This window comes from Anser anser (assembly GCF_964211835.1).
Source record: "Anser anser genome assembly, chromosome: 25".
Lineage (NCBI taxonomy): Eukaryota > Metazoa > Chordata > Aves > Anseriformes > Anatidae > Anser > Anser anser.
The window spans coordinates 3,979,024-4,004,749 of record NC_139746.1 but is presented as its reverse complement, the minus strand read 5'-3'; the positions used below and the strand labels follow the sequence as shown (position 1 = coordinate 4,004,749).

The window sequence follows — 25,726 nt, the reverse complement described above, 5'->3', positions numbered from 1 at the left end:
TTTGGTAACTTACCATTGCAAACACAATACGCGTCTGTTCTGATTTCCAAACAAATGCATTTTTATGAGCTACTGTCAGCTTTATACCTACGTAACTTTAAAATCATTGCCCTTTTTTTCTCAAATCCATCCTGTTGCTTACTTCTCAGTGACATCCACAGACCAACCTTCTTTTGAGACTTTCATCAGTATTAAATTTTATGTATGACTGTGTTTTCAGCTGCTCAAAAATACAAATAAGAGGGAACATTAAGCTGGAATTAAGGAATTGTGGGTTCTTTCCCAGAGTTAGAGGAGGATTTGTTGTGTGCTTTGCTGTGTAGCTAATGCTTACCCTGATTCCAGGTGGAATAATCATAATACAGATGTAGCTCACCCAGACTTTACTCAGCATAGACAACAGGAGTGAGGAAGGTATATAAGCACAGGCATTCTCAGCCTAAAGCCTGTAGTAATTTCCAGCATTTCCAGATGATCTTTTATAGCCCAGGATAAAAGCACTCTGTCACGGTTTCATGCAAATGCAGGTCTGACAATGTGGCTGTACCAGTGGGAGAAAGTTTCCTGTCTCAAAGCATCTATTCAATGGTTTTCCTTGTTTTTTGGTTTTTGCACATCCGTGTCAGTATTTAAGAAGAAGGCAACCAATTGCAAAGATCATATGTGGAAAGGCTTGTATCTGACAGCTTGCAGGCCAAGAAACAGAGCATGGACAATAAGCTTTCCTTTGTTGTGTGTTTATGTTTTACTAACACATTTCTGGAAATAGAATTATTAGTCAGTAGATGTGTGTGCCGCTACTGCTCATGGCTCATGATTTAGCTATCACCACTTTCCACACAACTTTTTGTTACTTCACATGACAAATTCAAATGTTTCACTGCAAAAACATCTCTGAGCTAATCTGAACACTGATGCTTGATGATAATTTATATTTCAACACAGTGTAGGGGCACAACAAAGAAACCAACATCTTGAAATAAGCTCTTTTTTATAAATTTTGTTGACCTGGAGGTATGAGGCTTGCATTTGCTGAGTATGGCAATGTGGCATTGGAGTTCCCTGTTATGGGGATGAAAGGAGGTCCTCAGGGACCGAACTGTTGTACTCTGCCCATATGTTCATGTTATGTGGATTGTCAGGCCCTAAGACTGTTCATGAGATGCTTTTACCATGCCATCTCCATATACATCTTTTCCCTTAACTAATATGAAGTTCAGTTGCTTCATTGATGACAGCCATCCACAGAACAGGTGAATGTGCAGCCCTGAAATCTCCCCTTTGCCTGACTTTGTGTTTTGAGTTCATTCTGGGGCCAGTGCTTAAAGAGCACTCAGAGCATGAAATAGCTCTAGGCCATGGGATGAACCTGGGGTGGACAAGGAAGAGCTGTCTTGGAGAACCTCTAGACAATCACATGAAACATGCATCTGAAAGGTGGCTACTAATTCCAGTGCTAGTCTCCAGCTTAGTTTTAAATTTTTCATCTTCCCATGATTGCATAATTTTTTTCCAGAACTTGATGACTCTGCACTTAAATGGCTGTGCTGGTGGGATGGGGAATAGACACAGTGTTAGACAAAGGACCTTGTGCTTGTTTCTTAATCTAACCTGTGGTTATTTTTATTCTCCCTCAGACTATCGTACCGGTCCCTGCTTTAGCCAAGTAAATAACCAGATGTGCCAGGGCCAGCTCAGTGGGATTGTCTGTACCAAGACCATGTGTTGTGCCACCATTGGACGGGCCTGGGGTCACCCATGTGAGATGTGCCCTGCCCAACCTCATCCCTGCCGCCGAGGTTTCATTCCCAACATTCGCACTGGAGCCTGCCAAGGTAAATGCCATGAACATGTAAGATGATGTTCCCTTATCCATTCGGATGCGTACTGAAAGCACAAGTGATGGATAGCTGACAGGAGTCCCAATATAGAGAAAGCTGTCTGTGTAAACTTTGCTAAATCCACAGTTATGTCAAAAGATTCACCATAGACCTTAGGTCTCCCATGTGACATACACTTCAGTAATATTCATCACAAGTGATAAAAAGTGGTCTGTGGACAGAACCAAGGTAAGGGCATTGAAGAATGACATTTTTTTACTCATTTCTGGAGGCCAAAGTTTGGTCTCTTTAATTAAGGCTGTGGTGCAGGGGAGAGCAGCGTTTGTGCCACAGGCAACACATTCCAGCTTTACCAGCAGTGCCCTGGGTCCCTTGCTTCTCCCTTGGTTTGTCTGTCTTGTAGTTGAGAGCAGGTAGAAATATTTTCAGCTGGAAACATTCCATGAGGTCAGACTGTTTCAGGCAAGTGTACTGCCTTTAGTTAAGTTTCCAGAGGAAGCATTTGAAATTATTTGGATGAAAGTGGATGCTTCAAGTTTAGCTTTATCATTTGATTCTGTTTCCTCTGACATAATACCTACTCTCCGTGTTCATTTTACTTCCACGAGACTTGTAAAATTTGTAATACTTAATGTAATTAATATCTACATATATATTTGTTTTTCTAACATGTTATAATGTTTGTGTTAAGACGATTTCCATTCTGAGGTAGTTTCAGTGTATGGATTTCCCCAGTCACATTCAGTTTCCCGTCACAGGTGAGGAAATCATGGCTGCAGGATGAGCTTCCTGGGTCTGGGCTGATGAGACAAGCTTACAGTTTGTGTGTTCCCCTCTCTGCCCTGCATCAGATGTTGCTCTCTGAAGGCTGCAGGGCAAATCATCTCTCATCTCCAGCTCAGCCACCGACTGAACCAGGAGGAGGTAGCCACAATGATTGTGGCCTTTTCCTCCATGTGAAACTGGCTGCTGAGGCTGGAGATGTTTGCCATGAAAAACAATACTCTACTATTCTCTCCCTTCTTGTTTGTGTAGATAAGCCAACAATAACTTTATGTCCATTTTCTGTCCTTCACTTTATCTCTAATGTAATCCAATGGGTAATTGCATTAAAAATGTAAATCCACCTACTTGGAGCAAAGCTTCCTATTTCTCATAGCACTACCTGTTCTTCACTTTGCTGGGCTGAACCTTCATCCATTGCAGTGGCTGTACTTTCTAATGTCTTTGCTTTTTTCCCTGTAGATGTGGATGAATGTCAAGCCATTCCTGGCCTCTGTCAGGGAGGTAACTGCATCAACACAGTAGGTTCTTATGAGTGCAAATGCCCTGCAGGACACAAGCAGAGTGAGACCAGCCACAGATGCGAAGGTAAGACTGCCGACATCCATCTGCACAGCTTCACCAAACTGCACAGCACTGGGTTCCCAGATACACTCCGAGAACACAAGGGCATTTAAAAACCTGAGAATCACCATTCTATGATTCTGTGAATCTCTCTGCATTAAGGGCATGTCCAAGGCTGGCAAAGTAGAGAGATGAGAGAGCCCCCATGCAAACCCTGATTTCCAAGTAGGAGAGGGCATTGCAAGCACCAAGGCATGTTAGAGAAAGCACTGCAATATGAATTTCTGCTCTGCTTATCTGCTTCCCAGAGTTCAAGCCAAGAAAATGAGGAACGGATCTTGCCTGATCTTCTCTTAAACTCAAAAGAGTGTTGTGTTGTGGTTTGGTTTGGTTTGGTTTGGTTTGGTTTGGTTTGGTTTGGTTTGGTTTGGTTTTCTATGGGTGTTTTCTGAAAGATATTTTAATGCCAACACAAGGGTAATGGAACAGGAGGGATCTCTGGAGGCCTCTAGTTCAACCTCCTACTTAGACCACAGTTAGGTTCAAAGCTAGGTCAGGTGCTCAGTGCCTTTTCTGATGGATTTTTGAACACTTAAGGCCTGTCCTTTTAGGGTTCTTTTCTCAGGGTTGCACCATTCTCATGGTGAATAACATTTTCCTTATATTCAATTGATATTTATCTTTTTGCAATTTGCAGCTTGTTGTCTCTAATTCAGTAAAGTAACCAGAAGGAGGGCAAAGTGGGTAGAGCCTGACTAGCTCAGATGGTGGTGGAACAAGGCAATCAGAAATAACATCATTGCACTGCAGAAGACCTGATTGCAGAAGATGAGGGTGTGGAACAAGTAAATGCAGTTTTGTTTCACTGACTAGGTGTCATTATTCCAAACTGACATGTTGGCCAGGGCCTGAAATTTGTCCTTGAGTACAAAAGAAAATTTGTTACCATAGACATGAATTGCCAATCAGAAACATGGCTGTGAATCCCTCCTTTTAGCCAGGGAGCCTGATAGTGTCCCAGCCCCATAGCAGAAGCATACCACCCCAGGGATGTCTGCCAAAATCTTCAGTCTTCCTGGTTGCTTTGTGGGATGCACCTTGCTCGTCTTCAAATGAGTTGTAGATGGGAATGATATTTTCATCATCTCTCTTGGACATGGTACAGTGTTTCAGTTTGTGCTTGTGGTTTGGAATGCTCTAACGCATTACTGCCTTAGCAGTAGCTAGGGAGATACTGCAGCATGGAGCGAAGCAGGGGGGAATGCAGCTCGTGTCTTCTCAGCGTCAGCCTTGCCCTTGAGCTGTGGGGAGCTTGGGGAGTGCAGCCAACTTTCCAACTCTCTGTCAACTTATAGAGGGGAATGTCACTGAAACTACTCTCTGCCTCTTCTTCAGCACAGAAGCTGGAGGAATTTAATTTGTGGTAGTTAAGGCAGAACTCTACCTGGAAGTCCCTGGGACTACCGTCTGCTCTCTGATTTAAGATAAATTGTCCACTATGTTGTCTAAATTCAGAACTCACCCAGAAGCAGGATCTTAGACACCTGTTCTATGCCATAAAACACAAATCCATAGTAAAATGTGGAGCACAGACTAGGACTGTGTACAGTCCATATGTTATTCACCGTGCCACCAATCTGAGCACTCTTTATGCTATTTTGATAGCTTGACTCCAGTTCCTTAAGGTCCAGTCTCAGCAGCTCCGCTACCGCCATTCAGAATGTCCCTGAGAGGTGTGCAGACCCCTACAGGAAGGACACACCTACAGGAAGGACGCCCCCAGGCATTTTGCAGCTGTTATTCTGCCTTGCCAGGCAGGCTGCACTACTCAGAAGTGGAGGAATAAACATTTTGTTGTGTTTTCCAAACATCTGACAAATGAAAACGGGTGCAAACTGGAACATAGGAGGTTCCCCTTAAATATGACGCTTAAATATGAGATGAAACTTTTTCACAGTGAGGGTGACGGAGCACTGGAACAGGCTGCCCAGGGGGGTTATGAAGTCTTCTTCTCTGGAGATATTCAAAACCCACTATGGACATGTTCCTGTGTGACCTGTCCTAGGTGTTCCTGCTCCGGCAAGGGGGTTGGACTAGATGATCTTTCAAGGTCCCTTCCGATCCCTAACATTCTGTCATTCTGTGAAAAGGAAAACAGCTGCTCCTGCATCAGTTATTAAAGCTCTTTCCCACATCCCTTAACGAAACTCTGCTGGCCTATGTATGCCATTTTCAGGTTTAAATATGTTCATTGTGCTCGTGTGACTGTGTCCCACCTAGATGGGCTTCGGGAATTCCACTTGCCTTTCATTCTTCTCCAAGACTCTGTTGTAATGAAGAGAAGGGATGATGAATGCACTGGAATCCAGATGTTTAACCTGGAATTTTGTTTCCAGGTGGCAAAGTTACTGACAGAACTGTAGGCAACTATTAGAAGCAGTCAGTATGACAAAAACCCACCTCCATGGCACTGTGCATTTGCAGCATACGTTATCCTATGGGGCTTCTCCTAATCCTAGTCTCTTCTCAGGGATAAAAACATCTCACTGCTTCCCAGTGACTGTTCCCATACGCCCACTCTCCTTCAAACCACTGGACATTTTCTCGGCTGGTATAATTCTAGTAGTGTCTCTGTCAATGCATGCTGTGTGACCTGGGTATAGCCCTTCAGAAAAACTTTTCCAAAGTAAGACACCAGCTCAGAGGCTGAAAACTCCTTTTTTTTGTTGAGAAAACATCTGTTTCAGTGCATCTTCACTGGCAGGATGCCATAGGACTTTACAAAGTTTGAACAGAAGGGTTCCTTGCAGTGCTCCAGCACCCAAGGACTTGGAAACAGAAGAATCCGAAACAGCCATTTAACACAAATCTCAGGCAACAAACCAGTTCCCCATATCAAATTTATGTCCCATGCAGTTTGGCTAGCCAATGGGCAAAAGTTGGGCTGTACTAGAACCACACACCCAACCTCAGGGTGCAAAAAGTTGTTCTTGCATTTGTCTGCCTCACCCATGCTGGCTGGGGACCAGACAAAGCACATATGATATCAGTTTAGCTGGAATCTTCTATACACCAAGATTAAAAACAATCCATTGTCTGAATCTGTCATCCAGATGCAAGGGGCCTCTGCGTGGGTCCTCACTTCCCAGAAAGCTTGCAAAAGCAGCTCAATGCGGCCATAAACAGCTTCCTTTCACTCTCCTTCCTGGATGGCCATAAAAAGAGATGTCTCCAGCATCTACAGTATCTGCTCCTTAGCTTATCTCACCTCAGTTGCTAAAAAGACCACCAAAGGAGGGTGCTTGCCTTTAGTATAACTTACTGACCTAGGGGTCTTTCTGTGAGAGCGACATAAACATGAGGGATGCTCTAAGCTGAAAAAGTTGTGATTGTTTTTGAGGGCTAATTTCCCAGGCATGAATCACCAACATGTCCCCACCATGAAGGAAAAGAGGATACTGTCATCTGGGCTATCACTGCTCCCCTCTGGGACATGTACTTCATATATTCCAGGGGAATAAAGAACCAGCATCTTGTCAGGCGTTCATCTGATGCTAACATTTTATGAAGTGTTATTCAGAACATAAAGGAACAGCACAGAGCTACGGCAGGGGAGGTTCACAGTAGATATAAGGAAAAAGTTATTTACTGTGAGGGTGGTCAAACACTAGAAGTGGCTCCCCAGAGAGGGAGCTGATGCCCCATGCCTGCCAGTGTTCAAGAGGCATTTGGACAATGCCCTCAATAATATGCTTTAACTTTTGGTTAGTCCTGAAGTGATCAGGCAATTGGACTAGATATATCTCTGAAGGTCCTTTGCAACTGAGGAGCTAAGCCTTGTCTCAGAGAGTTTGCTGCATGCTTTGATATGTCAGGAGTGAACTGCTTGGTACAGCAGATAAGCACCTAATTCCTAACCTCCTGAAATGTCTGTACCGCCAAAGTCACTGTAACAGTCCAAACTACACCGGGCCAGGGATTTTTAATCTAAATAATGACTACAACCATAAGAGGATATGTTCTTTATCCAGGTGTGCTCCAAATCTAAAATCTCAAAGCTGTAGGAATTCCCTTTTTGAATCTGTTTGCACTTATTTTGCAGCTGGTGAAAATAGTGAATTCTCAGCTTGCACTGAGACCATCTCTCTTGGGAAGAGGAAATGGTTTCCTCTTGTTTTCAGATGCCTCATTCAAGTCCAGCAACCAGGAAATATTAAAGCTAAATGAAATGTCTGTGTTAAATTCTTCCCTAGTTCCCAGGAGCTTGTATTTTCTGCTTATAGGATTCTTCCCGGGGAGTGAAGTCAGCAGATGGGATTGTGTTTGAGCCAAAGGTCAGAGCCTGTGTCACTGTGTTTGCTGATAAATGATGTCTCCTTCATTAATGCAGCAGCATGTACCACTAATCTTCTTTGGGCTGTTTATCAGTGGGAATAAGCAGTAGAAATAATATCATTAGCTTTCCATAGTGATACTTATCTCTTAACAGAAATGGCACATGAAATCAAGGCTTCATTTTCAGTTCCTGAATCCCTGAAGAGTAAAGATGCAGTTCTTATGCAAGATCTACTATGCTGATAACACAGTCCAGGTCAGGCCCTGATCTCCCAAGCATATCAGATGGTTGCAGCTGGATACACTGGGTGAAATTTGGTCATCCCCATAAGGAAAATTGTGTCTTTGTTCTATCTGTTAAACATGAAAATGTGCACACAACATCGAGCTTGGATTTGAACTTACATGTTCTCCAAGTTCAGGGTTGCTTAGTTCCAGAGTTATTTCTATAGCTCATCTCTAATGAATGTGACACTTTCAAATAGTGGCTTATTTTATGCCTTTGTTCATTGTATTCTGAGGGAGCTCGAGGGATCAAGAGTTCTTGAGCCTGGGGCTGTACAACACATAATGAGAAATTTCTGGCACAGAGAGTCGCCTGCTCACTTTCTGAAAGATATAAGCAGTCTGTGAAACTCAGCGAGGAGGGGGAAAGAGGAGAGACAGGATCTGAGGATGGGGAAGGCTGCTCTCTTAACCGGTACTGAAGACAAGGCTGGCTTTGCAAAGGACAAAGGACTGCATTTATATTCTGTTTGTATGCGAAGATGAGCAAGTCAGCTTACAAGTAAATTGACACATCCTAGGCTTGGCTTATGGAGGATCAGGGAAAGAGCAGGATCTGTTGAGGTTTGCAAGGGGACTAGAAGTGTGTGAGTTCTGAAAGAGTAGCATGCTTTTTATCAAGCTAACTTCTTAACACTGCTGGAAGAAAGCATTGTTGAGGAGGACACAAGAAAGCACTCCTGACAGTAATGGTACAAAATGAAGGAAGGAAACATCAAAACTGAAATCATTACATCTTCCTGATACAAAAAGCTTTATCAAGAAATCAGAGGGAAGGGGAGTTTGTTACACTGAGTGACATGTTAAAGCAACCATTAAAATTATACTTAAGGGAACAATTCTGTCACATGTTCTCAAGCATAAAATCGCCAACTGAACAAAACTTTTTCTTCCATGATTTCAGTGGTTCTCTGCCAATAATTTCATTTCTTGTCTTAATAGCCCTTCCTGTATGGAATAACAAAATGCTATGCCAGCTCTATTATCGGTGAAGTATGTAGTACCAGTAACTTACCCAAGATGCTTTCCAGTGCCCAAAAAGGAATAAATGTCTCATATCCAAATCTGTTCCTGAATGATACATACAAGATACAATAAAGTACATAGAGAAACACCAGGCAAGGGGGTGAAAGGCATTGCATGCTTTGTGCAACAAGCTCTGTTTAAATCTATTCACGATAGATCCTTTTTGATAGTCATCTGCATCTCCAGGAGACAGATTCTGCCAAGGAAGAAGAGATCCTTTAATTACAAATCTCTCCTCTTTTAACTCACCTCTTTCTATTCAGCACTTGTTGACTGACATGTTAGATGCCACTTATGTCCCTAAGGGCTAGTCTGCAGTAGTCTTTTTTTGTCACCGCCACACAAAATTCTGAATTTGCTGATGAAGACAAGGCTCTATTTTTTTACTCTGTTGAATCTCATTCATGTTTCTAAATCGGAGGGAGTTTTCCTGCTTTTTCATGAGCAGAGAGGGTAGGCTGGCCCATTTTCCTCCCAATGGAACATGATAGCCATTTTATTAGCGTGTTTTCAATTTTCTTACAAAATGTCTAGAAAAAGAGTTCATTGTTTGTATCCATTAAAAGCTCATTTCCATGGATTTGGTGTGGCTTGGAGGGTTCCATTACTCCCTTCTGTGGTTTCTTTGTGCTTTCTGGAAGGGAAGGTCTGAGAGTCCCGTGTGCTGCACGAGAGAGGGCTGATGAGGCGTGACCTCTGCTACGTGACACAGAGATGTTTTCTCCATCAGTTCCTGTTTTTTCTAGCAGATGGAAAGGTTGGGGTTTCAGTCTGTGGGCACCCGTGTTGGATGGGCTTTGCAGGCTGCAACTCTCTCTGTTTCTGAAGTTCTGTAGCCTTTGGCTTCCAGCATCTTCAGTATTAAATGATCAGGCCAAGTCCAACCCAACGAAATGGAGATCAGGTCCAAAATCAACGTTTGCATTGAATTCTGCCATTGTCTGAAGAGCAGAGTGCACAGAATATTGCTTTAATTCTTAACAGATATTTGGAAAAGTCATGAAGTAGCCAGGTTGGAGTTGGAAGAATTCCTTACCCAGAACTGGCAGCTGGGTGTTAATGAGAGGTGTACATATGTGTCCCACGGCATCAAGCTCTCCAAGGACTTCAGCTTTGAATGAATCAAAACTATGAGGCACTTTAGAAAGAGAAAATAAAGAAGGCAGATGTGGTTGGGAAGAAGTGAAATAACAACAAAGCCCAGAGCTCAGTTTCTCAAAGTACAGGATGTGCAAGTAGTCTCAAGAAACGTTTGCTTTTTTTTTTTCTTTTTTTTTTTCTGCATATTGTCTTGCTAACACTGGAATCTTCTGAGCTAGGATTTTAAATGAAGAAAAAAAAATGTTACAGCTTGATTTAACTTTTTGAATTAACTGTTTTTCCTTAAGAAAGGAATGTATTTGCTGTCACTCCTGCCCACCCCTCACATACACTTTTTCTTGGATGACTGACACTACCAATAGTGAGCTAATAAGATGCCTGCCTGTCAGCTGGCCTCCAGATCTCTGATACAACAAACTTCAAGAGAGCTATGCAGATGTTTTAAACAGTTATTTCTGATAGTACAACCAGCGTTTGCTTCATAAAAGTCTATCTCTTGGAGTGTTCTGCAAATTGTAACCAAACACAGGCCTGTAATTAAATGACAGGGTAGACTGTAATGATAAAATCTCTTTCCCTGCAGGGGCCCAGGTGGGGGAAGTGTTTTCTGTAAATTTGCATTGCTGCCTTTCTAGGTTTCAGGTCATGTTTATCTGTTACAAGGACTCTGAGCATCAAAGAACTAAAGGAACACTGCAAGGACAGAGGCAGTGTCTGCTGTGCGCAAAAGGCAGCCAAAATTATGCTTATGATACCATAATTTTAGAATTACTGAGAAAACAAATAAGAATGCATCTTCCCCTCTTGGTGTATGGTGAGCAATGGAAGCAAGGTCAGGTGACACAGGAGGACTACAAAGATGTTGTTTGCTGTTGTAGGGAGAAAATTCGTGCGGCCAAAACTCAATTAGAGTTGAAGCTGGCCAGTACTGTGGGGCCAACAAAAAGGGCTTTTTAAAGTGTGTTGTCAGGAGAAGGAAGACTAGAGGTAACATAAGTCTGTTACTTGATGAGGATCATCACCACAAACCAGAGACTTTTAATGATTCTTTGCCCCTGCCTGTAACACTGATGATGGGCCCTGGGATCCCTCGAGACCTGATTTGGAGGGCCATGACTGGGGGAATGATAAACTTCCAGCCAACTCTGAGCTTGTTTGGGATTTTCTGTTCCAGATGAATGCACATATGTCTATAGGTCCCAATGGGATTCATCCCAGGGTACCCAAAGAGCTGGCTGATGTCATCGCAAGACCTCTCTCAATTGTTTTTCAAAGGTCTTGGAAATCTGGAGAGGCCCCAGTTGACTGGAAGCCAGCAAATGTTTTTCTAATTTTCAAGAGGGGTAAGAAAGAAGACCCTGGTATCTACAGGCCTGGTAGTCTCACTGCAGAGCCTGGTAAGATTATGGAAAAGATTATTCTGGCAGTTACTGAAAAAAAACACTTGAAATACAACACAGTCATTAGTCACTGTCAAGACGGGTTCATGAGGGGAAAGTCCTGTGTAACTTACTTAATTTCCTATTATGACAAAGTTACCCATCCAGTTGACAGAGAGAAGCCAGTAATGTGATTTTTTTTGTTATTATTTTTATTTTAGCAAAGCTTTCAATACTATCTCTTATAGTATTCTTTTGGACACAAATGTCCAGCCAAAGACAGATACATAATAGACAAATACAGACAAATACAGACAAATACATAATGCAATGAGTGAACAATTGGCTGATGGGTCAGGCTCAAAGAATTATAGTAAATGAGGTTTCATCAGGCCCGTGGCCAGTCACTAGTGGGGTTCCCCACGGCTCCATTTTAGGGCAAGTTCTTTTCAATGTTTTTAGAAACAGAGTGATCTGGACACAGGACTCCAATTCATACCAAGTAAGTTTGCAGATGATATTCAATTAATAGGAGCTGTTGACTTCCTTGAGTGTGGAGAGGCCTTAAAGAGAGAGATCTTGACAAATTAGAAGTCTGGGAAATCACCACCCATGTGAAATTTTATATTTCAGTATGTGTAAAAGTAAGCCCAAGTGCATGGGACAGGTTATAGAATCATAGAGTTGTAGAATATCCCAAGTTGAAAGGGATGCACAAGGATCATTGAGTCCAACTCCTGGGTTGGAGGACCACTCAAAAATCAGGCCGTATGTCTGAGAGCGCTGTCCAAATGCTTCTTGAACTTCGGCATGCTTGATGCCATGAATTTCCCTGGGGAGCCTGCTCCAGTGCCCAACCACCCTCTTGGTGAAGAACCTTTCCTAACATCCAGCCTGAACCTTCCCTGATGCAGATTCCCTCCGGTCCTGTTGCTGTCACCAGAGAGCAGAGCTCAGCACCTGCCCCTCCACTGCCCTCATCAGGAAGCTGCAGGCCACCATGAGGCTTCCCCTCAGCCTCCTCTTCTCCAGGCTGAACAAACCAAGTGACTTCAGCTGCTCCTCATGTGTCTTCCCTTCTGGACCTTCCCTTCACCATCTTCATAGCCCCCCTTTGGGTGCTCTCTAACAGTTTTATGTCCTATTTTATAACGTGGTGCCCTCAATGTGAGGCCACACCAGTGCAGTGTAGAGTGGGATGTCATGAGTGTGTTTCCCTGTCAGCTTCACAGGTGTAAACAGCTTCATGAGATGTGGCATTAGTATCTGGTTTCTATGAACAGTCTAATGAAAAAGCTGACTCTTGAGAACCATAATCCAATCCCTAATTGTTCAGGCACAGCTGGAGGATTGTGTGTAGAAACTCATTTTGACAGGGCCCAATGTAAGCCATTGGGATAGGATTATGTGCTTTCCCTTAGGATAAAAAACATGTTTTGCCTGAAGATCTGGAGGGACTGATGGTTACTTGGCAGATTTTGGTACATGGGGAGCAGGGAGATGTTTGCTTGGAGACAGAATTCCTCATGGGGACATCAGCTGCATCAGGAAGGAAACGTGGGGGAGAGGCAGAGGGAAGAATCTGGCTCTGCAGTGAGATGCGGATGCGAAAAGCTCCTGTCGGAGCTCTTTCAGCATCCAGACTCAGGTAGCAATGCCTTTGGCAATGAGACTAGTCTCTGTGTTCAGTTTGTGGTGAGGGTATGCTGTATTTCCACACTAGGCAGATCACGCTGTAAGTTCAGGTGGTAAAAGCTATATCATTGGTGTGGTTTTCTCTGAATTTCAGTACTTTGGTAATCTTTCTGCAATCATTACCATATGTTTGGGCACTGAGGCTGCCTGGCCTCTCTGAGTCCTGAGCATAGCTGTTGTGCTTTGACAAAATCTTACTTTCCAAAATCTTAATTTCCACGGTGTCATGGTTTAAACCAGTAGGCAGCAAGCCCCCACATAATCATTTGCTCACTCTTCCCCAGGGGGATGGGGAAGAGAATCAAAAGGGTAAAAATGCAAGAATTTGTGGGTTGTGATAACGACAGTTTACTAGCTAAAATGAAAGCTGTGCATGCAAGCAAAGCAAAACAAGGAGTTAATCCACTATTTCCCATCAGTAGGTTGATGTTCAGCCACTTCCAGGAAAGAAGGGCTCATCACACATTGTATTCTGTCTTACTGTTAGTACACAGGTCTAGTACAGACACTTGTCTTAAAATTCAACCAAATTCCTCCTGTATGGAAAAATTCTGTGAATATTGTAGGTGTCCAGTGCTTTTTAAAAACATGATGTTTTCAGAAGCATCTCTGCCTTCAGAACAGCTGTTGAGGCACCTGCACAGATGTGTTTCTGTCCTAAAGCTTCCTTTGTGCTCCAGGGAGCTGAACATTTTAGATCAACCTACCCAAAGACCTATATTGTCAGTGGAGATAGGTAGATGCCTTCATGAAGCCTTCTGAATTACTCTTTAGGGGAGTCTTGTTTTCTCTACTGACCTACTGCTAGGAGTCCACTAAGGGTTTCAATCATCCCATGACAGTCCTTAACACCAGCAGCTGTCCTCTGTGTTCCCAGCTCTGGTCCTGGATCGATACTGCAGGTAGGAAAGGAGATGGTTTGCAAAGAAACATAATCACTGTTGGTTTATTCTTTTCTAGATGTGGATGAGTGTGGAGCAGTCTCCAGCGTGTGTGATGGTGGTGAGTGTACCAACACAGCAGGCAGCTACGTGTGCACATGTCCGCGTGGTTTCATGACAAGCCCAGATGGATCCCGCTGCATTGGTAAGATGCTCGATAGCTCTCACAACCACTGATGTAGAGAGAGGTCACACTGAAACCCAGAACTCACATCACGATAGCTATTTGGAAATCATTTCAGAAGGACACATTGTTCATGCAATAGCTGTAAGATGCTGCTTTTCATGTGCTGTCCTTTCATGTGCTGCCATGGTCTGGCCTGGTCACAGGTTTTGATGCTCTCCTCCTTGGCTACTGTGTACCAGGGCTTTCCCCATCTCCGAGTCACAGAGAATAACTTGAGCTGCAGATGTCTTAGTGCTTAAAGCGTTTCACAGGGGGCTGCTCAGGAACACTAAGAGGACTGAGGTGGAAGGTGTCTGGCTAGGGTAGTGGTCTGCTTGAAGTAGAACCCTTGTGCTCCTATCCTATCACTTTTCTCCTGCGTTAAATGTCAGACAGACAGAGGTATCAGCAGCCCCCCTGTGACTGAATTGAAGGCATGGTTAATGGCGCAGTGTGAAGGTCCAAGGAAAAGCCTGTAGGCCTTCCTGAATCAAAGAGGAGCCCAGTTACAGGGAACACCCTGCAGCTGCACATTCATCCGCTTGCTTTGCAGAGGTGAAGGAGCAGGAAAGCTTACTCCAAATGTTTGCACAACCAATGCAAATAAATGGTGACTTTTGTCATCTCCTCCTTCTTCCTGTTTAGACTACAGGTAATGGCTCATAAATCTCTACTGCCCCAAGCTAATAAGCAGTTGGGCTGTGGACTCAATTGGCCTCATTTCACTGCACTGAACTCAACCTTTCAGGACTGAGTTGCTTTGCACTGTGGAGCTGGCTGTCTGGTTTCCCTCTGTAGTCACTGGAAAGAAAGAGGTGCTTCCCAAGCATGGCACGGGGCACTATAGACACCAATTCCTGCACACATGCTGAGCCTGCAGGCTTACAAGGCTGCTGTGTAAGCTCTTACACACTACCTTGTAGCCCACCTTCCTCCCACAATATCCAATTTCTGGCAACAAAATGACTTTCAGGCCCATAAGGAAATCACAGTCTTGCAGACTGCATGAAGGGCTTGGTTGTGGACAGTGTGTGCCACTTAACAGGCTCGAACATACCTGTTCACTCTGTCTTAGTTTGGCTCAAGATGCCTATATTTCAAAGCTTTCCAGAATTGGCTCAAGTCCAGGCAAGCTTTCCCCAGACTTACGAGCTGTTTTGCCTCCAGACTACAGAGCCTGGAGTGAATCTTGCATGTTTAACAGATCAAAATTCTTTTCCAAGTCTTGTAAATATTTGATGGTCCATTTCTCTTTGAAACAGACAACAGCATCTATGATAAATAGATCAGCTCTCTACTTACTTGCTTTCAGCAGGGGCAGTTACTTTAGTCAAAATGAACCCCAGGGTTTGTCTCTTCATTCAGAAACTTAATTTGCCTTTAGAAACGCAAGGATGCAAGGATCTGTAAAGAGGAACTGTTACAGGAAAGGCAAGGATCTTTGGCAAGGATCATTGTTAGTGCAATGGAAAATGTCAGGCACAGTTTTCTGTGGAAAGTCCTGGAAATTAATAAAGAAAAAAAATAAATATAAAAATCCAAGCTCTTTTATATCCCTAGAACCTGGAATAAAAATTAATCATGTTTCAGTTCCAGAAAGAAAATGTTATAAAGTATAACATACGTTTCACCTTGTTTGGGCACCTGGTAGGTTTTAAAAAGAATGAAATTCTTTTCCTCCCTGTTTCCCAGGTCCTTCCATAAGCCTTGAGGGGTGTGAAGGCTGTCTGATGAGTCATATGGATATTTCTCCACTTTCCTTGAAAACAAGTGTTTCAAGTAAAGAGAACTAAATAAAATTAGAAAGACCAAATTTAAAAATAGTCCAAAGCTTAGTTAGCTACAGTGGACTATGACTGCATCTAAACTCAATACATCATGCTCTAGCCATTTCCCTGAGCTAATAAATGCTGCTAGTGTGCTGTCATATTTTGGGACGAACAATATTTTATCTGGCAAAATACACAGTTACCATTGGGTGTTGTTGCAGTGGAATCCATATTTTATAAACCCTGTTTATATCAGTTGAGGGGGTTTTAGTGCTCATTTTGGGAGTTTTAACCCACTATTTACATCCTATGAAATAAATCAAATAAATAGTTTGTAAAATTGAAAGTTAATAAATAATGTAGACACCCTTAAAACAAGAACAGCATCAGGAGAGAGCAGAAGAGATTGTCATGCCGCCACCTCTCAGATGTTTAGACTGGAAACGACCACATACGGCTTTATATATAATGGGGCACCCACACTGAGTATGTGGTGACTTTATGGTGGCAAACTTCATATATTCCCATCCCTTTCCCCTCCCTCTTTAGAAAAGTAAACACCTTTTTATTGCATTTGAATAATCTCCTGTAGTTTTTGCAGCTGAAACAGCAAGACACTGAGCTTGAGTTGATCCCAAATCTCATTAGCTGCCTTCCTCAGTAAAATGCAAACAGTGGCGTAGCTGGAGAAAGTCCGTCATCATTTGAAATGAGCATTTATTGAATGATTCAACCATCTGTGCTTGACACAAAGAATCCAGTTCCATGTGTATTCACAACAGTTTCATTCATTTATGCTTGTAAAAGACAGGCTCAGTGCTTTGCAGGCAGCAGAAGAATCTGCTCTAGCAGTTTGTGAGCCTTGTTTGTACAATGGTTTGCTTTTCAAGAACTGCTTAGAAGCATAGTTTTAAAATGAGTAAAATGGTTGTTCAGATGCATTTCCAGTCATGCACGTGGTATTCTCTTGTTCAGTGCAAGCCAGCAGTCCTGCACATTGCTTTATTTGCTCATTTCTCCTGATAGGGCAGCAGTGCTCTGAAAGAGAGACTGTGAGAGATTGAAAGGAGGTTGTGAGGGTGTCACTGAGGGCCTCACCTGCCCGGAGAACCCTTTCTGACTGCTTTGGTCATTGTCCAGGAAGGGAAAGAGCAACAGGAAAGAGGAAATATGAGAAGATAATATTTATGATGGTAAGAAATGACAAAAAGGAAGCGGTGTGAGGGTCACAGGCTCAAAAGGATTACGAAGGAGCTGGAGAGACTATGAGCAGAGCCCCCCAACAGCTCTCAGCACTTCCTAAGGGGTCAAGGGAACTGGGTATGCTGCCAAGGGGAGCTCTTCCCAGATACCTTCAGGAACTGACGGTATAGAAAGGCTCCATAGTCACTGGGACTCCCATCCTCCTACCTCTGGTGAGCACCATCATGTCCAGGCCCAGGAGGACAAGGGGGTCCATGACTTGGTGGGACCTTGGCTGGGGACAATAACAAGAAAAAGAGGAGGGAGAATTATTTCAAGGATGCATTTATACCTCAGGCTTAAAACAGTTGAACTGAAAGGTGAGTTTAGAAAACAGTGAACAGCCAGGAGCCAGGGAGGAAGGGAATTTACAGTATCACTTGCAAACAAAGAAACTGCCTTCTGATAATCCAGAGCTTCCCTGTTTGCACTGCAGCCTTCCTTCAGTGAGACAGCAGAAGTGGCACTGGTGGCCAAGGTGTGTCATGGATATTGGTTTAGTGGGAGTTGCACCCAGAGGATGCATTATTCCTTTGTTCTCACATCACTTTCCACTGAGATGGACACCACCATCTATACTATCTTACTCAGACAAGAATGAAATTGGTTAGGTTTCCAGAAACTGAGAACATGTGATGACATCCTTAGTCCTCACCACTGCATGAGGCTCCTTTTGCACCTTTCTTCCATGCAAACCAAACACCATTGGACATCTTGGGTGGTAGTCCTCTGGCTACATGCTGATGTCTGTGTTGCAGTTCCCTGCTGAGTTAATCACCCTCAGGTCCTTTTATAGTCAGAGCCAAATGCCTTTTTCAAACCATTAGTTTGCTTGGTTTTGGCCGCTTGAGATTCTCAGTTTCAGTAAAAGGCAAGACACAAATTAGAAGAAATAATTAACCTCAAAAGTTCTTCCTTGGGATGCAGTACCAGTGCTTCCTATTCCTCCTTCTCTGCCTGCTTCCACCCCACCTCCAAAGAAACAGATCAGTTTTTCACCAGGATGAAAAGTGCAAAACTAGGGAAATAGTAATTTAAAAAACTATAATAACTTTTTATACTTGTCTTCATATTTGTGCACTGGTAAAGGCAAGCCGATAATATCTTTCCCCTTGTTTTCATTTTCCTTTGCCCCTTTGCAACTTTTGCCCTGATCTTTTTTATAGTTTCCCAGTCCTTGGGGAATTTACAAATAACAAAAAGGAATTGATGGGAAAAAAAATGTTCTGTGATGAAATGAATGTTGTAAATGTGGAGAAAAACAAATGAAATTTTAAAAAATCAAGAAAAGAGTTTATTCCCTTAAACCAGAAACAACTAGAAATAAGTTTTCAAATTTATTTTCATTCTCTAAGTGTCTCACCTTTTCTCAAGTGACTTCCATAAAGTACTCATGATCAAATCGAAGAAAATTATGTATGTATGCCGTGAGAATCCATTGCTGTATGCAATTCCTTTGCACAGACTTTTATCTCTTCTACTGGCTGCTTAAAAACTGGAACCAGACAACAAGTTTTTAGATGTCTTAACCCCCCCGAAATGCCAGTCATTTGCAGGTGCATGGCAGATCCTAGTCACCTTGTGCCCACCACAGAGAGGATGTCCACACTGCCACGAATGGAGACTTGCTGTGATGAATTATCACCCGTTACCCAGAGTGTGCAGCTCCTGGTGTAATGCTCATCCCAGGCATCATGCCACACCTCTGCCTTTGAGATGCAGGCCCAGCCATACAGGTGCAGACTCTGCCAGACACCGACAGGCAGCTCTGTCTTGGAGTTGCTTCTGTCCCAAAATGATATGCAGACCAAATTCCATTTCCTGCTGCATTCTATTTCCACCTTCCTGGTGGGACCTTATAAAGCATCCACAGCCTTCCTGAATCAGAGACCACTGACAGACCCGTGGGTCTATCCACCACCTCTGTGCACTGTGTAATCTCATGTGCACCTTATTTCTCACTTGCAGCTTTATCTGGTTTACTAAGGTTATTGTGCAAATCTGTTCCCATAACAGCTGCAGAGGAAGGCTGAACAAAAACATGATGGCTTTTCACTGGTACCTCCAGCATGTGGGTGGTCCTGGAAGAGGTCACAGAGGGACTGCAGGGACCCACTGTTCTTTCCATCCACCCTTGCCTCTGCCCAAGGCAGCTCCAGATGGGTTTTCAATTGGTTCTGACCTTCATTTCTGAAAGAGATTATTACAAACTGCAGCAAAGACAGCTGAATTTAATAAATGTTCATCCAGATGAGTAAAGGCCGGACCATTCCCTCCATTACACAAACTGCTGTGACCTCCCTGCCTTGTCAAACCTGTCAACATGTGTCTGTCTGTAGGAGAAGAAGTTGCATTCTCCAAATGACTTCTTGCTCATTAACTGGCTGGCTGTCACCATGTATCACTGCCTTTATGGCAGCAAGCATCCCATAGAAGAACAGAAGGGCTGGGTGGAATCTGTTATTTCTAATGCCCAGAGGGTTTATTCCAAACTACCACCCTCCAGTTTAGAAGTTCATCTAAGCTCTGTCCTAAGTGGCTCATTCAGATAAATTCACACCAATGGTTTGAGGTAAAGGGGCTCATGCAATTTTTCCAAGTGGCCCCACTATGCTGCCCTGGCTCGTTCAGAGAGCAGCTGCTTTCTGGAATAGGAGTGGGCTTCATGCTGATGTTAAATAACACTCAACCTGTCAAGGTGGTGTGGAAATAAGACTCTCTTCTACACACCAGCAGCTGTCACCAAAACCCACAAAGATACGGGCATTGTTTTTGAACTCTCTTCATTTGCCAGAGATCAAGGATGTGGGATGACCCAAACATCCATACAGCTAGTACTTTGCTTTGCTAGGATTAGGAGCTATTCCTGTGTTGCATTCAGTTCCCTTGTTCAAAGTTCCTTTCTCCTGGTCTGTCTGCCCTACTGCAAGTCCCTTTCGTGGATAACATTTCTGTTTAGAGGAACAGTTCATGTTGAACTCGGTGCTGGGGAATGGCTGAAGGAATGTTACTAAAAGAACTGCTGGTATAGTCACCCTGGCTTTAAACGGGGTTACTGTCCTCTGCAAGTCCCCGAGATGTGATTAAAGAAGAGATGTAACTACAGCCCACAGATCAAACAGTTCCATGCAATTAATTTCAGTTATATTTCAGGAAAGTGTCAGCCTGCTGGCTAATTCAGTCTAAAAGCACAGACGACAAATCAGACTAGACTTTCCCCCTCATTAATTTACTTGAGAAACAAGGACAGGAGATGAATGAGTGGAAGATTCCAGGTTTTCCTAAAGGGCTTGGTGCCAGACAAGGCTTGCGAGACATATGAAAGACCCTCAGTCTCCTGGGCCTTGTCCAGAAGCCACACACACTAAACACCACTGCCAGGCTTGGTGTCTGTGGCTTTGGCTGTGCTTGCAGGCTTTGACCATCATCCAGGGCTTGTTCTTACCGCTCCGTCCAGGCTGTGGGAACTGACCCATGACCTGAAACAGGCATCCTCTGGGAATGGGAGGCCATCAGACGAGAGGCGTGTGAGATTGGGAACAGTCCATTTGGTTAGGGAGCGACGCTGGAACCTGGCAGGGAGTGTTTCCTCGTGGGAAGCAAGGAACTTGGGGCAGGTACCATTATAACCATTCTGGAAAGAAAAGGTACGGCCTTGCTTGAGTTGTGCAGGCCCACACTGGACCATGGTGGCTGTGGAAAGGTCGTTGCTTAGTACAAGTACAACATTGGGGATCACTGGCTAATGCTGGAAGTGTTGTACCTTGATCCCCAGCCTTGCCAAAGTGGTGGCTAACCACCTTGGTCTGCCACCTTGGTCTACCAGTTCTGTCCTGCTACAAGTGAAAACAAAACAAAGAAACAGCAACTCTAACCTTCATTAGTTTAGCAGTCAACAGGGAACTTTCCCTACACACTTGTACGCCGCTGCACCCACACCTTCCCAGAGGAGAACAAGGTTTAGTGAGGTGCAATACTGCCCACTTAGCACATTGCTGAAATTTGTCTTTTTATTAGAGGTTGCAATCACTAAGCTACACAGCCAGGCTCACTCTTCCCAGTACTCCCTCTGTCTGGTTGAGTTTGTCTCCGACTCTATGCTGTTGTCAACAGATGAGGGTGTTGCTCAACTTTCTGTATACCTGAGACATGATAATGACTTTCCAAAATATATTTACAAATACATTTCCTTCCATTTTCACCAAGCCTTCTTTGTTCCTGGATTTCATTAGCAGGTCTGAATTACCTTTGAGGCAGTATATTTGGACATGAAATGGTAAGGAGGGACTTTGTCCCAGTCCATGCTTAGAGGTGATGGAGAGGCTCCAAAGGGTCCCTCAAACACTGTCTTTTGGAGCACTTCATTCTTAAAACACAGTCAAGAAATTAAAGTATGTCAAAATCAAATATCAGATCTGCCAGACTTCTGCAGAGGCTAAGCAGGTTTGTCCACAAAGGAAGGGAGGTGCATTTGTTATTACAGCTTCTGGGATGTGGTCATGTTCAGGGACTGTTATGTTGACACTGATGGACAGTCCTTGGTCACAAGTGTAACCTAAATAAGCAAGACAGACACCAATGTCAGGAGGAACCTGAATAACGGAGGTCTCAGCCCCAGGATGCAGTTTTGAATAACGGATTTACTCCAGAACAGTTTATCTGCCCCTGCTGAGAGGATGAGTCAGGCTGTCCGGTGGTGGTATTATTGATGCCTGCAGTGATGTCTCTTGTGGACCAGCTATCCTCAGCCTTTTCTCTCTCCCAGCTGGTAACTCAGGGTGTATGGTGGGTGAGTGAAGGAACCCAGACCTGACTATTGACATCCATCATCAGTGCAGAAACTATTGAGAGAAAGGAGACACCTGTAAATAATCTCATTTATTTGAAATGGGAAGGTAAGGAAACATGAGATGAAGTGGGGGATCTCATCTGTTTTCTGCTCTGTGAATTCAACCAGAATCACCTTGTCCTTCTTGCGGGGTTCAGGGCAATAACCAACGGAGAGAATCCAGTGGAGAGGTGTTGCCAACCTACTGCCTCTTCCTGGTTTTGGTCAGGCTGCTTATAGGAGCCTAAACGGGAATCTGGGATCTAACACTAGAGGGTGAAGCTTGTCTCCTACAGCCTTGTTGTGCACCAGATGAAGGTTCTGGAGAACATCACGATGTGGGAGGATGAGGCAGAACAGAAGATCAGATTAGGATAATGGACTTGAAGAAGAAATACCAATGGGAACAGGCCCTTGGAACCTGACCAAGAGTGTGATGATGATCCCCTCTGAATGTGTCTCCTTCTCTCCCTCTCTGCAGACCAGCGGATTGGGACATGTTTCTCTGCTCTGATCGGGGGCCGCTGTGCTGGGGACCTCCCTGGCCAGTACACGAAGATGCAGTGTTGCTGTGACTCGGGGCGTTGCTGGGCCATCGGTCAGACTCCAGAAATGTGCCCTGTCCGCGGGTCTGGTAAGTGCAATGCAAAGGCTCTCCACCTTCTGCTGGTCCAACCTGTGGCTCTTCTGCCCTGCCGTAGTTATACCCCAGGGTTGCACAGACATGGTACACCATCAACATAACACCCGGAGAAACGTTGCGTGGGGATGCTGGCTTCTGTGCCTGGGGTTCATCCAAAGGCAAGCCAGATGACTTCAGCCAAGGCACGAATTTATCCCTTTCCTCGTACCCCTTCAGCAATTTTTGGCTCCCACCGTAATTGAACATTGGGGCCAAATAATGGTGAGACCACACATCAGGATGCCTTCAGAAGGCGTAACACCGTAGCTATCTGTATCTCCCTGTCTTTTTTCCTTTATCACCAGCAACCCCTCCTCTGAGAAGGATGGAGCTTTACAGTACCAGTCTATCACCCTTCTGTGTCCCCTCCTTTCCTGCATGAAGGGAACCCATGGTGCCATCTGCCCAACACACCCCAAGAAGCAATTGCCAAACACCCTGGCAAGTTGTCCCATCATCTGGTCTAGAGTGTGCAGCATGAAAGCCCTCCTTACCCATCTGCCCTGTTCCCAGCAGCATCCACCCTACCTGCTGTCTGCCTCTCCACCCCTCTGCCTCTGCTCTCTGCACTCTAGCGGAGGCAGCGGGGGGGTTTAAGGCGTTCTTGGAAAAGCACTAAGGCAGCTGGTTTGTTTCAGATGAGTACCGCAGGCTTTGCATTGAAGGACTCCCAGTCGTGCCAGGGTTCCCTGGGAGCTTTCCAGGAATTCCTGGATTTGGGCCCAATGGAGTTGGGCCGGGACTCAACGGACCTGGAGGCATCGGACCAAATGGGGCAAATGGACAAGGCGGGATCCCAGGTCTGCCTGGAATGGGCCCAGGAAGTTCAAGCATTGGTAATTAAAATTACTTTCTTACTGTGCTGACCCAACTTGGCTGCCTGTCTCAGAACATACACAGCGTGTTTGCCTGTGTGCCGGCCCACTTCTCTGAGCTGTGCACACATGAGCAAACCACCACTGCTCTTAGCCAGATACAAGATTTATTATGACATTGTGGAGGTGATGGGATGTGACACTAATGCTATGCAGAATGCTGAGCCCAGAAGCAGATCAAACAGCATCTCCTGGCAGAGCAGGGGAGCTGAAGCTGGCTCCAGTGCAGAATATCTTTCTAATTACCAAACAGGAATGAAGCTTTCACGTCACTGCTTCACTCTCTGCTTCCCCAAAACAGACTTTTTCCCACCACCTTGGACTCTCTTCTTTTGTGCATCTCTGTATAGCTCCTGGCCGAGAGCTGAGGCCTGCAGAAGTGCACTGGATGACAATAAATATCAGTTCTCACCTTACTTGCTGTGCAATCTTGTGGATGCCAGCAGGGTGAGGGCACATCTGGTACCACAGCACTCTGCAGGGCATTCTGAGGCGGCTGAGTTTGTGTCTGCAGCACCATGGTGGACTTACTGCTCCTCCTTCAAGAGGACAGAAACGGGAAGGGAGCTGTAATATCTGTCTGATGCTGTCTCTGTGCTTTCCAGGAACTGCCACTTTAAATCAGACCATTGACATCTGCAAGCATTTCACTAACCTCTGCCTGAACGGACGCTGCATCCCCACCCCATCCAGCTACCGCTGTGAGTGCAACATGGGGTACAAGCAAGATGTGCGTGGAGAATGCATTGGTGAGTGGAATCTGCTTGACACACACACAGGTCGGCGCCCACCGTGCACCAGCCCCATGCAAGCTCCCGACATCACCTTAGGCTGCTGCCCCAACAACCCACATCCCAGACAGAGCTCCCTATGAGAGGCTGTAGTTGGGCTCATGTCAGCTAATGACGCTGGAAGAAGATGGAAAGGATTTGTCTACCCAGCAATGGTGACAACTCTCCTTTGGTAGCCATAACATTGCCATTGGCTTAGCTGCTTGTCACTGCTTAGCAGATTCCCAAGACAACCTATATTCTCCCTCCTTCGCTCAGTGGGCAGAGCTTCCAAAAAGACATGAAAGAGGTCAAGCTTTCTGGTCTGCAGGCTTCTGATCCCTTTCTCCTCTAACTGTACTCTCTACGTGGTCATTATCATGTATTCAGGCCTGGCTGGCTTTACCTTTCAACCAGCTCCAGCTTTTGGCTCCTCAATGCAGAATGTGACTGCTTTCATCCTTGCTGGCCATGCTGTCAATGGGTGCAGCAACTCACAGAAGCCAGCATTTGTCGCCTTTCCCAGTAGCTGTGTGTGTGTTCCCTTAGTGACTCACAGATTTAAGCTTTTCTTCTTGCAGATGTGGATGAGTGCTCCAGCAGCCCCTGTGTGCACGGTGATTGTGTGAACACACCTGGCTCCTATCACTGCAAGTGCCATGAAGGCTTCCAGAGCACCCCTACAAAGCAGGCTTGCATCGGTATGTCTTCTCTGTCCCTGCCTTTTGGGGGAGACACTGTATGCTACACCAATTTCAGCAGGATTATCAAAGAGTTAAGTTAATAGTTAGTTAAGTGTCTCTGAGACACTTAGTAGTAAGCCTGTCCATGGCTTTTTGTGTGAGTTTTTTTGCTGCCTACTATGGGCTCGAACAGGCATAGGATCGTTTCAGATACAAGGGGAGCCCTAGGGCAGGATATCGACCAGGACATCATGGAAGTCCTGAGATCCCAGAGCTCTAAAATCTCAAAATTAGTGCTGCTCCCAGAACATGCAGAGAGCTTTTCATACATTTCCACCTTTTGCAGTTTGCACAGAGGAGAAGACTGTCATCTTGGAGCAGAATACACTATGAAAGACTGAGAGCACTTTTCTGGGTTTCTTATGGAGCTGATTAAGCTGGAACTGATCCTCAGTCCAACTGCCGCTGATTTCCTATATTTATTTCCCTGCCAGATATTGATGAGTGCATCATGAATGGAGTGATGTGCAGGAATGGACGCTGTGTTAATACTGATGGCAGCTTTCAGTGTATCTGCAATGCTGGCTTTGAAATCACCCCTGATGGCAAGAACTGCGTTGGTAAGCTATTTCCTGATATGTCATCATCCATCGCCGTGGGGAAGTTGGAGCTGAGCTGAGACTATATCCTGCCTGGGGGATACTTTAATCTGAGCTGAGACTACATCCTGCCTGGGGGGATACTTTAATCTGTGCTGATCT

General features: G+C 44.6%; 1 protein-coding gene across 3 annotated transcripts in view; it reads left to right on the top strand.

Moving 5' to 3' along the window:
- Positions 1-25,726, top strand: part of FBN3 (fibrillin 3) — a 117,124-nt gene that overhangs the window by 51,673 nt on the left and 39,725 nt on the right. For all 3 annotated transcript variants that reach the window (XM_083811440.1, XM_083811438.1, XM_083811439.1), the window contains exons 7-14: positions 1,638-1,835; positions 3,087-3,212; positions 13,970-14,095; positions 22,437-22,589; positions 23,276-23,473; positions 24,118-24,261; positions 24,864-24,983; positions 25,460-25,585. In XM_083811440.1, the coding sequence (XP_083667566.1) occupies positions 1,638-1,835; positions 3,087-3,212; positions 13,970-14,095; positions 22,437-22,589; positions 23,276-23,473; positions 24,118-24,261; positions 24,864-24,983; positions 25,460-25,585 (1,191 nt within the window). The remainder of the gene's footprint in view (positions 1-1,637; positions 1,836-3,086; positions 3,213-13,969; positions 14,096-22,436; positions 22,590-23,275; positions 23,474-24,117; positions 24,262-24,863; positions 24,984-25,459; positions 25,586-25,726) is intronic.